Source organism: Mastacembelus armatus, chromosome 3 (assembly GCF_900324485.2).
Source record: "Mastacembelus armatus chromosome 3, fMasArm1.2, whole genome shotgun sequence".
NCBI classification, from domain to species: Eukaryota; Metazoa; Chordata; class Actinopteri; order Synbranchiformes; family Mastacembelidae; genus Mastacembelus; species Mastacembelus armatus.
The window spans coordinates 8,763,286-8,778,001 of record NC_046635.1 but is presented as its reverse complement, the minus strand read 5'-3'; the positions used below and the strand labels follow the sequence as shown (position 1 = coordinate 8,778,001).

Here is a 14,716-nt window from a genome sequence, read left to right as displayed (position 1 = left end):
CTTGACTGTAAAAAACTTTGTTTCCATAAATCTGTGCAACCATTCAGTTGAGCAATGTGAGATTTGCACTAATTGTTTAAGTCTGAGTCTTTGTCATCATTTTTATATCCCACTAAGCTCAATATATTTGGGTTTGTTGGTTATTTCTCAGGGCAGCATGGTGGGTGAGTGGTTAGCATTGTTGCTTCACAGCAAGAAGGTCGTGGGTTTGCAAGCCGGACTTTCTGTGCGGAGTTTGCATGTTCTCCCCATGCTTGTGTGGGTTTAATCCCACAGTCCAAAAACATGTATGTCAGGTTGATTGGTGACTCTAAATTGCCCATAGGAGTGAGTGTGAGTGTGTGTGGTTGTTTGTCTTTGTGTGTCTATATGTGGCCCTGTGATGGACTGGTACCCCTGCCTTCCACCCGAAAGAGAACCGGGATAGGCTCCAGCGGATCCCTGTGACCCTGGTTAAGGAATAAGCGGGTATAGAAAATGGATGGATGGGTTATTTCTCAGTGATCTTACAATGTACATGGATTGAGGGCATAGTGGTTTATCAAAATGCGCTGCCCCTGGTTAATGTTCAAAATGCTCCCTATACTCTGACAGGGACTCAAGTAGAACAGTGAGGTTACAGGGAGTAGAGGTGAAGAAGGTGGAGGATTTTAAGTACCTAGGGTCAACAGTCCAGAGCAACGGAGAGTGTGGAAAAGAAGTGAAGAGACGTGTGCAAGCAGGTTGGAACGGGTGGAGGAAAGTGTCAGGTGTGATGTGTGACAAAAGAGTGTCAGCAAGAATGAGAGGAAAGGTGGACAAGACAGTGGTGAGACCAGCAATGTTGTCTGGTTTAGAGACAGTGGCACTGAGAAAATGACAGGAGGCAGAGCTGGAGGTAGCAGAGCTGAAGATGTTGAGGTTCTGTCTGGGAGTGACGAGGATGGATAGGATCAGGAATGAGGACATCAGAGGGACAGCTCATGTTAGATGTTTTGGAGAAAAAGCCAGGGAAGCCAGATTGAGATGGTTTGGACATGTTCAGAGGAGGGACAGTGAATACATTGGTAAAAGGATGCTGAGGTTACAGCTGCCAGGAAGGAGGCCTAGAGGAAGACCAAAGAGGAGGTTCTTGGATGTAGTGAAGGAGGACATGAGGATAGTTGGTGTGGGTGAGGAGGATACAGAGGATAGGGTTAAATGGAGGCGGATGATTCGACCCCTGAAGAGAGCAGCGGAAAGGAAAAGAAGAAGAAGACTGACAGTGTACATTGAGTGGACTCCCGTTGGTAATCAGAGACACAAATTAAGATGCTGTCCATACTTTGAGAGTCATTCTGTTAAAATCCAGCACAAATCCACAGAAAAGATAAAAAACGCAAACACACACAATCATACCCAGAATGGCCAGCAGATACACTGAAAACTTAGTATTCAGCTATTTATTGGTCAGTCCCAAACATTTGTATATTATAATCTAAATAATTTTCCTCTCAGATGAACATAGTAGCCAAAAAACTAAAGCTAATCCACTACCTGTTCAGCAAATAGGGTTAACCTACAAATTTAGCAGTCCATGGATTTGCCTTTACAGTGTGGCCTGGGATGGAGTCAAATTCCTGACTGAAATATTGTTTCAGTCCACCTCTATGGTGTCCTGTATGTATTTCAACTCCAGTCCCAACCTCACACCCAATGATAAGCAGCTTTAGTTAATGGACAGACATGGCAGTGGGATCTCTTTTATTAAAAGGCCAAATTTGATCAAAATGTAGAAAATGTAGTAAATGTAGTAAATTTAGTAAATTAGCAAAATTAAAAATATTCAATGCAGACAAATGGCAATTTCTGGTTACAGATACATGTGTAGGTACCATTACACTGAAATGTGTGTATGATAATAGAAACCTGTAACTATAGCTGAAAATAAATGAAACTTCGGAATAAATGGAGCTAGATGATCAAATGGAAAAACCCAAGTACCAAAAACTTGTATGTAGCTACTTTTATTAGTTATATTCCACCACATCTTACGTAACTGCAAGGCTTTTCTGGTTCTTCTCATCTGTGAATCAGAATAAATAAATGAATCAGCAGATCTCTGGCACAGACTTAGTTGAAACTGGACATTAAGTGTCACAGGTTTTGCAGAGCTATTGTGTTGGACTTTATTGTATTTTATGTAAGTGTTGCTGTTATTTTGTCTAACACAAAGTCATGTTTATATATGGGTGATACAGAGAATCTCTGGCACTATAATTTCACGTGTCTCAACATCTGCTGGTGTACTTTAATTTATTATGTGTACATATACATTTTTATACAGTCCAAGCGATTGTCCTCAAATTCTGCAATTGACAATGATAATGTGTTGTTGACTTTGACAGAGAGCTGTATATGTTTATTACACCATTATAGTTAATGATAATGTTGGTTTTTTTTTTAATACTGTGCTCATCTTTGGATGGAAACAACAGAAGCACCTGCCAGTCACTGCAAGCTAAAACCTTAGTAACAAATATATAGTTAAATAAAAAGGTAAAAAATCAAAATTGAACATTATTATATTGTAAAAGTAGCAGCTATGACTGTGTTGTGGTATTAGATTGCATTCAGTTCATTACATTACATTACATTACCCCTAATAAAATGACCACTGCATGTACATTGGCAACGCCAGTCATAACAATAAACATCATAAACATACACATGACTAGAGGAAAAATTTTTTTTAAAACTGTCTATGGCATGTGATCTGTGAGGGTAAACTTGTGTTTATAGCCTTTTTATGTTGCAATCTGCCTGCGGAGTGTGAAAAGCAATGTGAAGGGTGTGTTCTCGGTTTCTAATCAATATGTTACATGCCTCTAAATATGTGACAGTAAGAAACAAAACAAGACTTTGATGATTTTTGTGTGATAAAGTCAAAAATGTCTTCATCTGTTTATCTTACACAACAATGTCCATTATGTCACAACTATGTCAGCTATTTACACATCTGTTTATTATACACCATGATATTAACACTCTTTAACAATGTCTCTTTATCTTTGTCTTATAAGTGCAAGTACAAAATTCAAAACTTTGTGCATTCTTTTATTCATTTGGAACTATTGTGGTTTCAGGTTCTTGTTACAGGACATTTCAGCAAGCCAGTCTACAAACTGTCGCATAGAGACTTTCCACTAAGAATCATGAATTGAACCAGTAGTCTCACAAAAATAACATTTAAAAAAATGCATTAAAAAAGACAAACAGCTCCTATCAAAGCCTGGATTGTCCTGACCATATGGTATATAAATGGATTCATTTAAAGCCAGCCTTCAAGGAACTGAATCTGAAAGGCAAGTTTCCAGTTCCTCATTTAATAATATGTCAGTGTTGGTGTAATGGACTCCATCTCCCAGGCCATGGGGAGAAACAAACAGACAAAGACTAGTACAGTTTTGTTTTTAAAAACCTGACTTTGGTGCATCTGAAAACTCCTCAAAAGGCATTGCAGAGAAAGAGCAGAAACCAGATCTGATAAATTATCTAAAAATGTCAATGTCTAGTTACAAAACAAAGTTGATAGAGGAACTAATACAAAGCTGAAAAAAGCTGGAATTAAATTCAGTTTTCATTTACATATCAGCAGGTGCTGCAGTGATTATAATCAGTGTTTTAAGTGTTTTATTTTGGCAATCCATTCAGTCAGTATGTCTACTGGTGCACACTGGGTAAGGAAGTGCATTTTCTCAGCTGAATTATTCCTAAAAGTCATGAAAGAGTTTTTGCAAATAAAAATAAAATAAATCAAATAAAATAACTGTGTTTAATGGTCAAGCATGTGATGGTCCAGAAGTTCATAAAAGGACACACAGTCAGCACCTCTGTCCAGCAATATATGAAGAAAAATAATTTTAGTTTCACCCACCCCAACATTAGTCATGTCCATGTAAATACATCAGAAATGCTACCCTACATTAATTACCAATTCAGTTTTATAACTGAATCAGTGTTAACACATACTTCAGAAATGATCTCATTATGCAGTTTGTTGAACTGAAAGCATACAACACATTTTAAACAGCCACTTTTTGAACATGAACAAAATGTCACTAGAGATATAAAAAAAAAAACTGGCTTCACTGAAAATAGTGTGATGGATATGTTTCCTGGTAGTGTACTCTGTGTATAAATACTCTCGGAAAATGCTACTGTATATGTCATCAGTTTTGCTCAGGCAGCTGTGATTAAAATGGGGGCCAGTCGGGGTTTGGCCACAGTCTGTGTGGTTTTAACAGCTAGCTCCTTAAACAGAGAGTCCAATGATTATAGTCTTCCATCAGTTAAGAAGGAAACCAGGGTGACACATTGTTCAAAAACCATTGAAATTACAACAGACATGAAGACAGAATTACCTAAACCACCTGGTTTGCAGTTTCGTTATATCACAATGTCTGTAAGAAGATAAATGGCATACATTCCCTAAATCTGCATGCAGTACAATTATTTGTATATATTTACCCCAACCACCCACGAATTAAGATGTCAATACCCCTGGGAATAAACATTGCTGAATTCGGTTAGAAGATAAACATGACCACTTTGACCTCACAGAAAGTAATATTTTCAGCGTATTGCCTTATCACAATGCAACAGTCTTCCTTTTAAACAGGCAGTGCCAACAATACACAGATTTGTGCTACACTCTCACTATACCTACACACTCCTTAATGAACAGTTCGCTTGGCATCTGGAAAATATGCAATGTCTTCACTTGTTGCTGTTGCCATGATATGTTCAGAGACTGGTAGCCAGTATATGTAACTCTTATTTTGCCCCAATTACAAGCATACAGTAGTCAAACTAATTAACCATAGTATGTTACATAACAACATTTGCAACACAGGAACTGGGTTCCTCCTGGAATTATAACAGTATCTCCTCTTTGTGATAATTATAATCTACATTTACGTCTGTGTTGTTACAACACAGATACTGTACTTTTCATCTTATCTTATCTAGTTATGCATGTATGTGTGTGTGTGTGCACGTAGTTGCGTGTGTGCGTGTGTGTGTGTGTGTTTATGTGTGTAGGGGGTTGCTTGTATGTTTGCATGTTGACATTTTGCCTCAACAAGCTGTTTACATCACCAAACAATATGTTTCTGTCATTTTACCAGTGTACACTTTCAGTTGGTGAGTTTCAGGTCTGTAGTCACCAGATGCATGGTTGTTTACAGTGTGACACTTCACATGGCATGTGCTGAAAACTAAAAATAATATCAATTGTAACAGTAAACACAGTCTTTCTTGTGCATGTACACTGTGAATTCCAACACATATTAAAAATAAATGTGCTTTTTCATGTAATTTTGTATAATTATCTTAATGCTTCTTCATATTCTTTGGTATTTCAGCTTCTTCCTATTAATGGTTATAAATACAGTGTAATATACATTTAGTAACCATAGTTTGTTACCTCACCTTTAGCATTTATAAGCAATGTATTACCATTTCAGGTATAGTTTATAATGTCCTGTAAAGCTATAAGGACATTAGCGAGTGTTTGTTAGTGCACAGTATATGTCAACAGTAATAACCTAAACAAACAGCTTATAGTATCACATGTGTGAATACCAAATTACTGATTATTATTTGTTTCTAAAACATCATCGAAAAAAATACATGAATGAAAACTTAAGATTTTCCTTCTCTGCATTTAATTACATTATAATGTGTAATAAACTATTGTTTAAATGTTTATGTACTGCAAATAAATGTTAAAGTGTTACCTTGAAGGGTTACCATCAGAATATTTTACTGCTGTAGTATATAGTAAAGTATTTTAAAACACATTTTAAACACACAGGACCAGTCTTAGTAAATACAGTGTTTAACAGGGAGGGATGACAGTGAAAAAACCCTTGATGATGATTGGCTGCTAAGGGAGGGGACAGTAGATAGACCCTGATAAAAGTTTCATGGTCTCCTCTGACAAATCATCAATGGCCAGGAACCTTTAGCAGACACACTCTATTGCTCCCACACAAATTTTACTGAAGTCAAAAGTTCCTTTTTCATTTTGCAGTCAAACTGCAGGCCTTGTTTATTTCATTTTACACCACTGAAGGCTTCTGAGAATAGTCATAAGTATATGCTATACAATAAGAGAGAGAGACATTTTTTGGGGGTTTTGTTGAGTGAGAGGAAATTTTGAAACATTGTGCAATGGTGTCGCAAAAGTTTTGAAAGGTTGAGAGAGTGTATTGCCAGTAAAGTGTCTGAACATCGGTCCGTTGGAGAAGAGGTCTCCATGTTGCATCCATACAGAATGGAGAGCTATCTCATCCCGCCTGTAAGTATGATTTATTTTCTTATCCTTATTAGTTAAACTCTCAGGAGACTTTCTAACATTCAAGGCTTAAAAGAGCTTCTTCAGCAGTTTGTTTTCAAAGCAGCACTAAAAAATAAACAAATCTACTAGTCAAGAGAATGGAGAACATATATTATATCATATTACATATTAATGTGAGTCTACTTCAATTTGAATACAGGATACAAAGTCTTTTACACTTTTTGCCACATGAAAATGAAACTCAAAAGTTCTTGAGAGTTTCAGTAGAGCTGTGTCAAGAAAAAAAATGTCCTTGTTATAACACAAATATCACTGAGCCCGTAGCGAATTTACAGCTGTAAACACATTTGGCGACAACATGAGCATTTTTTTTAAAACAGACGTGGAGTATTTATGTTTTCTTTAGCTAGAGGACTAAATGACTAATGTTATAGGTTCTCTTCTCTGCGAGAGTAAAAGATGTTTTCTTCCATGATCTTTTGTGGCTGAAAATGTTTTTTATCTGCTCTTGCAGCACTCAGAAGAAATGTATGATCCGGAGCTCTACAGACATCAAATTGCAGAGTATTATAATCCCTATGTCTTAGATCCAGATATCCAGGCAGGTGAGTTTTGCATCGACTTTGTCTCATATGAACAGTGTTTGAATTTAAACTACTACTTTTTCCATTTAATTGCAATGAATCATATTTAAATTAAAACCATTAGGAAATGCAAAAAATTTCATTTGTATGGGCAAACGTTAATCACATGAACTAACTTCATTGAAATTAATTTTGTCACCTCGTCATCTGCATTTTTAATCTTTAAATTAGCTTCTATGTCCTGATGCGGTGACACTGACTTTTCTGTTGTACTGTACGTAAAAAGCATGCAGTGTGTGCAGCTGGAGCACACCACATAAGGGTGTATGGAACACAGGAAACAGATGCCATTTCTTTCGGCCGCTGCAACTACAGACATAGAAACAACTTTTGCCCCATGGGGTTTTATTGATACAAGAGAGGTGCTTTACTTTCTCTTATAATCAACTGTTTTGAATATTGTACCAAAATGATCTGAACACAAGAGGAAAAGTTTCTCCTGACCTCACTGCACAAAAAACGCCCATACCGTGACAGCTTGTGGTGTCTATTTCTAATCTCAAAATATATCATATATATATTTAACATCATTAAGATACCACAAATGTTGATATATATAAAGGACTGAGCTTACAATGTTACAGTAAATGTACCATATGGCTTTGTGCTCAGATAGTTTTTTTTATTATTATTATAATTATTTTGTAATTATTATTATTATTATTTTATGTTCATTATTATACACTTGTTTTGCATTACTTGGCATGTAAAACTATTTCCGCTTGCTTTCCCCAATTTTTATGGTTTAATGTTTAATGTGTATAACTCGCACTTTAAATTCTGACTGGTTTAAGATTTTTATTTAATACATAAAAACCTTCTGAAAAGAGAATAGACAAGAACAACACAGAAAAGGAGAGCAAATCCAAAGTCAACAGCTGTGACAGTACAGCTAGTGTGGCAACAAACAGGAAAAGCTACATGCTGAATTTTCAATTATTGTCCTCATTTCATTTCAGTTATGCAAACCTCACACTATGAGTAAGTAGCTGGTTATCAAGTCAGTATTTATGGTTGTCAAGTCAGAAATATGTATTTCGACTATATCAAATCATGGTACACACTTTCTTGAGTTTTGTATGAAGCTGTGTGACAGGGGCTGGCAGTACAAGTCACAAATGTTAAGGCAGCAAACCAGTGATTGTAAGATATAACAACAGCCTGTTGCCATTACTCTGTTTCTGACCCTCTCAATTCAGATCACTGGGACTACCACCCTCATCCTCATGTACATCCTGCAGAGTTTGAAAACCTGCAAGAGACAAACTTCACAGAGCTGCAGAGTGTACAGGCTCTGCACCCGCCCAGCCTCATACGACATGATGGCATACGATACGACGCAGAAAACCTGCTCGATCCAAATCTCGGGGCACATCCACATGTGTTACAACAACCAGTAAGTACCACTTGCTAAAACAATAAACCAACATACACAACCCCTATGCAAAACAAGAAAAAATATGGCTGGTGTTTTTTTGTTTTTGTTTTTTTTTTTACTAAAGCAATGTAACCTCAGAGTTACTGGTCAATTTGACTATATTAATCATTATTTGTCAGGGGGTTACAATGGAATAACCATAATCACTCTTTGTTGTGACAACAGTGATGATGGCTGAAGGAAGGCTTTCCTAAGCAGAGTGTAGTACTAATTTGACTAGTTAAAGTACTAATTAGACATAGGGGTCTCACTGTTTTTGGTGCTAAGGTAGTAAAAGTAGGATTTTTACTGTTGGTTGATGGGAAATGGGAGTCTTTATGACGTACATCCACTCACTGATTTTGTCGTTAGTACCCAGCAACATCGTCACCAAATGTCCTTCTAGCTCATTGCTGACACCATCACATAATTCACAGTTAGGGTTCTAAGCAGAGTGGCCATACAATGAGTTTGAGGCCTTTTAAGGTCCTGAGATAAAAATCAGGAAGTGAACCTTTGAGTAAGAAACTCTAATTTGAGGTTTTTTACTTTTTTCAAATTTCAGTTTAAAGAAACAGTGTCTTTGAATGCAATCTAAAAGATCAGATAAACTTACAGGGTGTCACAAGTGCATGCCTTGCCCATCCAGCTGTGAACCAATGAACTAGAACTAAGACATCAGGTTTTGTTAATAATAAAACACAGCATGTCTAACCAAGTCAACATGTCTAAATTTAAAAACTCTTTACTTCCATTTTCTTTTTATTGTGCGATGCTGTGAAGACTTTCACATTTCACAAAGGTCAAAAGGCAAAAGACAAAAGTCTTTTATATAACAAGTGATACATTTAAGGCAATTTTAATTTTCCAAAATTTTCAGGTTGGCCACACTTGCACTTCCTTATTTTTGGGCAGTAGTGAGGCTGAAGGTGTCATGGATTTCAGTTATTTAACTCAGTGTGGGAAGTAAAGGGCTGGAATAAACAGATACAATATTTGTGAAATAGTTGCACATCGAACAAAAAATAAACTTAACTTATTAAAATAAACAAGATTAGATCATATTTAACAACAACAAATTTTCGCTCTGGAATATCCTTTTAAAAATTCCTTATTAAATTTAATTTTAAAAGTGTAATTTAATTATATATCCTATGTGCATAAAATACTGATCACAGTTGAACCTCATCCATTCATAATACATGTAATGCATTTGCAGCAGAATTGGAGCTTCACAGAACTTTAAGATTTTATTTGTGACACTAATAAATAAACTAACATACATACAGAAATGCTTACCTACAAAAACACAGGATTCGTGTCTGCAGTTTATATCCCTTACAAAGAAGCCACAAAACATGTGGGCCTTTAGGTCACAAGATGGTTTTCACTTGTGAGCAAGTGAAATTTCCCTTTTAAAAAAGGGGCTGACACTTTTGAAGTGGGAGGAAAATGTGTTTTCATGTGGAAAAAGTGTTAATGTATCATTTGAAACATGATAAGAGAATATAATGTGACAACCACTATTCACACATGGAATTCAAATGTAGGTTCCCAGCCCTGGCTGTTTTTTGAAAAGGATGTTGAATGTTGAAAATGTTGACAGGTTTTGCCCACCCAGGCATACAGCTAAAGCAGCGTCCACACATCACAGCTCATGCAGAGAAAGATGTAGCCATTCTTTTTCAGTTGCATCGAGACAATTTTACTACCAACCCACACTGCAAAGGATGTGTTTGATGTTTGGCACAGGAAACTCTAGCAGCAGCAACATTTTCACCCTTAAAGTCCTAACTGCTCTTTAAAACAATCCTCTATTTTCCTAAATGTCCTTAAACATCCCACCCATTTGATTAAAAGTATAGAGGTATTAGCAAAAAAGTTTCTCAAAAAAATTTCTCATATCAACACTGAAAGACTCAATTCATTTTCATTGTTTCAGTTTTTGTTGTGCTAGGTAGCTTATGCATAAGATTTTATAAACTATATGTAAACTTTAAATCTAAAAAACAGTAACTGATGAATCTTAGTAGCTGATATATAACTATTACAAAGGAAATAGTACAGAATTTCTATAATACATGTAAAGTAGATTATTTTAGAGGGGTACAGTATTGTCATGCTATGTACTATGAAATGAAATTATGCCTATTTTCTCATATTTGTAGTAATATGGTCTAATAAAGCAACATAAATATAGATATTTTACATAAGTAAAATGTAAGTTAAATTGTTTCAATTATTTTGATTTAAGACTAACTTTGACTCATGTTCTAGGCAGCGTTCTTCTCTCGAGCTGTGTATCCACCACATGTGTCCCAGCGCAGCTCTGATGATGAGGAGCACAGAGGACAGAGTCCCCCACTGGAGGTGTCTGATGAGGAGTGTCTTAGAGATCGAGTCCCTTATGTCATACCAGGAGAGCTGGGTAAGGAACGAGCATTACAGCCCATTTCATACTCTATGTGTCATGGGTGATCACTCCAGTTCTCCCTTGAGCACTTAACACTGACACTTTAAGAAACACCCACTGTGCTGGCCATGTGAAGATTCTCAGTAATCTAGGTCATGTTATATCTAGAAGTGCTAAGTCACTGGATTGGTTGCCTTCAGTTGACTTCGATACAAGTGGGTTGTGCATGAATTGTACATACGTGGTTATACTGGATGACAGTATAACCATCTTGATTTCCTCCACCAATATGGGAGACATGTGCTGTGGCTTTGGTATTTAATCAGCAGTTTAGTGACAGTGGGTGGTATTAGTCAGAATGTGAGCTATGGATTACAGGCCAATGATTTCTTTCTCATAGTGGGACAATGGCACTTTAGCATTAAGTCATGTCTTTATGCTCTGCTGATAACTTAAAGTGCACTTTTAGGATGAGCTAAATGTGCAACCACTTTTGCACTGGTGGTCATGCATCTTCAACGAAAGTGACCATATAAATGTAGTTTTTTTTTTTTTTAACCCTTGTCCTCCATAGATTATTTTTACATTGTATGTTTACATGCAGCTTGTGTACTAGAGGAATAGCAGAGAATACACAGTGATTCCTTATTGGACTTCATGATAAGGTACCAGTTGTCAGGCATTTGTGGGGTGATATTTTGGTCCACTTTGTTGTTGGACCAATAACCAGGTTACAGCATACTTGAGTCAGTCAGCACCTTGCTAGTTAAACAGGTGTTAAGTACAGCAAAGCATGACTGATATATTGAACCCTTGGAGTGGCAGGATGACATCTTCCTCCACCGTCTAGTTAACAGCCTCTCCACTTCCTCTTTGGATCCATTTGAACATGGTCTCACAGATTCCCTGTATATTCAGAATATGTAGGTGTAGAGATAAGTAGAGAACAGATAGACAAATAAGAAACTGTGGTTTTCTGAGTGTGGAGGCTATCTGTCCTGCCCGGGGCATCTCATACACATGTTCAAAACACAGTCAGCCATAAGGTGTCACTTGTACATTGTTTTTTGTTCTTTCCATTAAGTGCAGTTGGATTTCTTTTAACATTTTAAGTTACAATATATGTGAGAAGTGTCTGAGTGCAAACATTAAACTGATATGACATTAAATATATAATGAAACATGTTTTTCACACCTAATTTTTAAAGAAAATTTATAAAATGTAGAGGATTTCTAGCAGAAGTGAAACACTTGATCCTAGAACTTGATCAATTCTGCTGCAGAATTGATCGGTCATATTTATGTAATGTATACTATGTCACAGTTGAGAGGGAATTAATATGTAGTCAGCTAGGTTTATCACATAGCACAATGACAATGTGGAAAACACCAAAGTAATGATTCATGGTCCTTACATCAATAAGTATTTGTACTGTCTTGAAAAGGTACTACTTGTAAAACAAGACCTAGGAGCCATGTTGTATATTCTATGTTTGGGTTCCACACTCTGGTCCAGTAAAGTTACACTTACAGTTGTTCTTAACCATGTCTGGTAAAAAACAAAAAAAAAAAAGAAAAATGACAGTAGTACATGTTTATTTGAGTTATTTGATGATTTATGTTTTCACATCTACAATTTACAATTATTTTACCCAATTTGAGAGACGCAAAGCGTCATAATACGTGCAACTCTCTCATGTTTCCCAAAGGCAACAAAAAGAAGATCCGTTTGTACCAGTTCTTGTTGGACCTTTTAAGGAACGGCGATATGAAGGACAGTATCTGGTGGGTGGACAGAGACAAAGGGACATTCCAGTTTTCTTCCAAACACAAGGAGGCACTTGCTCACCGCTGGGGAATCCAGAAGGGCAATCGCAAAAAAATGACCTATCAGAAGATGGCTCGTGCCTTACGCAACTACGGCAAGACTGGAGAGGTGAAAAAGATAAAGAAGAAGTTGACGTACCAGTTCAGTGATGAGGTGCTGGGGAAGGGTCATTTAGAGAGAAAACCCTACATGTAGACAGGAGGGATACCCAAGTGTCAGGACTGCATCATGAAAAGTGCTGACATTACACTTGTAATTTCTGGTGTGAGATGCTTAATCAACCTTGCTGAGAGTAGCATTTTGTGAAAAGCACCGTTACTGTGTGGGACCACTCCTCTGACTGCATAAAAGTATGGAACAAGAGACACAGCTTTCTGTATACCAAGACATTTTGGAGACCGCTCAGTAATTGTCATCCAAAGTAGAGAAGAAATACCAGGTTTGCTTAGCTCAGGTACAGAAATATGGAACTAAAGTCAGGGCCGAATACGAAAATGTGTAATCGGTGAGATTTGAAGATAGGTACTTAGATTTGAAAAAGCTTTGTAAGTACCTTCTGCTTGGGAATCTTGTTTCTTCTGGCTCAGATTTGACCTGATATATGCAAAGCATGCACTCTCAATCCTACCCACTAGCATGGGGCAGCAAACTGCATTGATTTGCCATTTTATTATCTAAAGCTAGTCAAACCTAATAGACTCCAATGTAGTCAGTCTTATATCTATGATATTTGGCTAAATTCCTACACCTCCCAGTATAATATCATACAATTTTTAACAGCATCACAAACCACAGCCTCTGAAATGGTCACGTCTTCAACAAAATGAACATTAAAACAAAATGCAGGACTGTTGTATTGGAATGCATTATTTTCAGCTACTTGTTTAAACCAGAAACTGGGTGTATGTTTCCTGCATCTGCAGGAGAAATACGTAAATGCATGAGCATTATAGGCCTGCACACAGGAAGCGTAAGAAACTCTGTTAACTTACAGTATGTGCTCAGTCAACAACTTGCACTGAAGTGAATAAAACAGCCTTATCAAATGTTTAAGAAATGGAAGTTTTGAATATTTTGATGCATGCAGCTTTAAACCAACTCTAACCTAAATGACCTTCTATGAATCACAGAGATCAATAAATAGTTGTAGAGCTGGGTGCTGGTTATCAAATCTGGCTAAACATTCAGAAATCTTTGTCCATGTTTTCAAGACTGAATAGATGAATTTGTTTTTTTTGTTTGTTTTTGTCAGGGTTTTTATTTAACGTTGAAAAAAATCAGTAGACATTTAGGGAAGTATGCTTACTGGTTATAGCAAGATGAGAAGGTTGATAATATTCTTCTAGTATATGTTCAGTAAATATGAAGCTACAGCTGACAGGGGATTCTTTCAAACTAGCATTAAGACCTGAAACAAATGCACACAGCAAGAAAATTTGTCTTGTAGCAACATATCAAGTTTGTGGAGCGGTGACCCCCTGGAGTCATAGCAGAGACTTAACGGTTTCAAACTCGACAGCGGTGTCAATCTTCTCATCTGACTTTTAGCATTAAAGTGAATGACCATAATTAGACCTATGGCTTTAATAACTATGGCTGGTGGTGTACAGCCAAAAAGGGAAAAAGGTTAGAGGGGAAAAAGAGACGGGAATGTGTACGTTACATGATATGCATCTTAGACTCTCAGTTACTGTCATGCCCATTATCCATTTTAAAGGTTGATGTAAACACATGTATAGTCTAATTGGAAATGTCTACTCAAATAGTATGAAGATTAAAGTCTAAATTGTGGTTCATGACATATAATCACTAGTTCTCTTCGGTTGGCCCTGTAGGCCCAGTCTTCCTAATGTTCTGACTCTCCTTAGTGTTGGACATGCCTAAGTTCTCTTTGTAATTGTATATATTTACATTGCTATTTCATATTATAAACAGCAAGGAGACACAAAGAACTTAAATAAATGTGATTGGGTTAGTATGTAATACTTTAATTACAGTTATTTACATGATATGAAATGGTTTGTACAAATACATGAAACTCTGTATGTTATAATTATGAATTGCTTGTAAAAATAAATTGTTTTCATGTGCA

General features: G+C 36.6%; 1 protein-coding gene across 1 annotated transcript; it reads left to right on the top strand.

Annotated features, from left to right (window-relative positions):
* The first annotated feature begins 5,980 nt into the window (after window positions 1–5,980).
* On the top strand, window positions 5,981–14,716 carry spi1b (Spi-1 proto-oncogene b). The gene is made up of 5 exons (XM_026319889.1): window positions 5,981–6,322; window positions 6,837–6,927; window positions 8,166–8,362; window positions 10,661–10,811; window positions 12,506–14,716. Exons 1-5 carry the CDS (start codon window positions 6,281–6,283, stop codon window positions 12,817–12,819), a joined length of 795 nt encoding a protein of 264 aa, XP_026175674.1. The 5' UTR covers window positions 5,981–6,280; the 3' UTR covers window positions 12,820–14,716.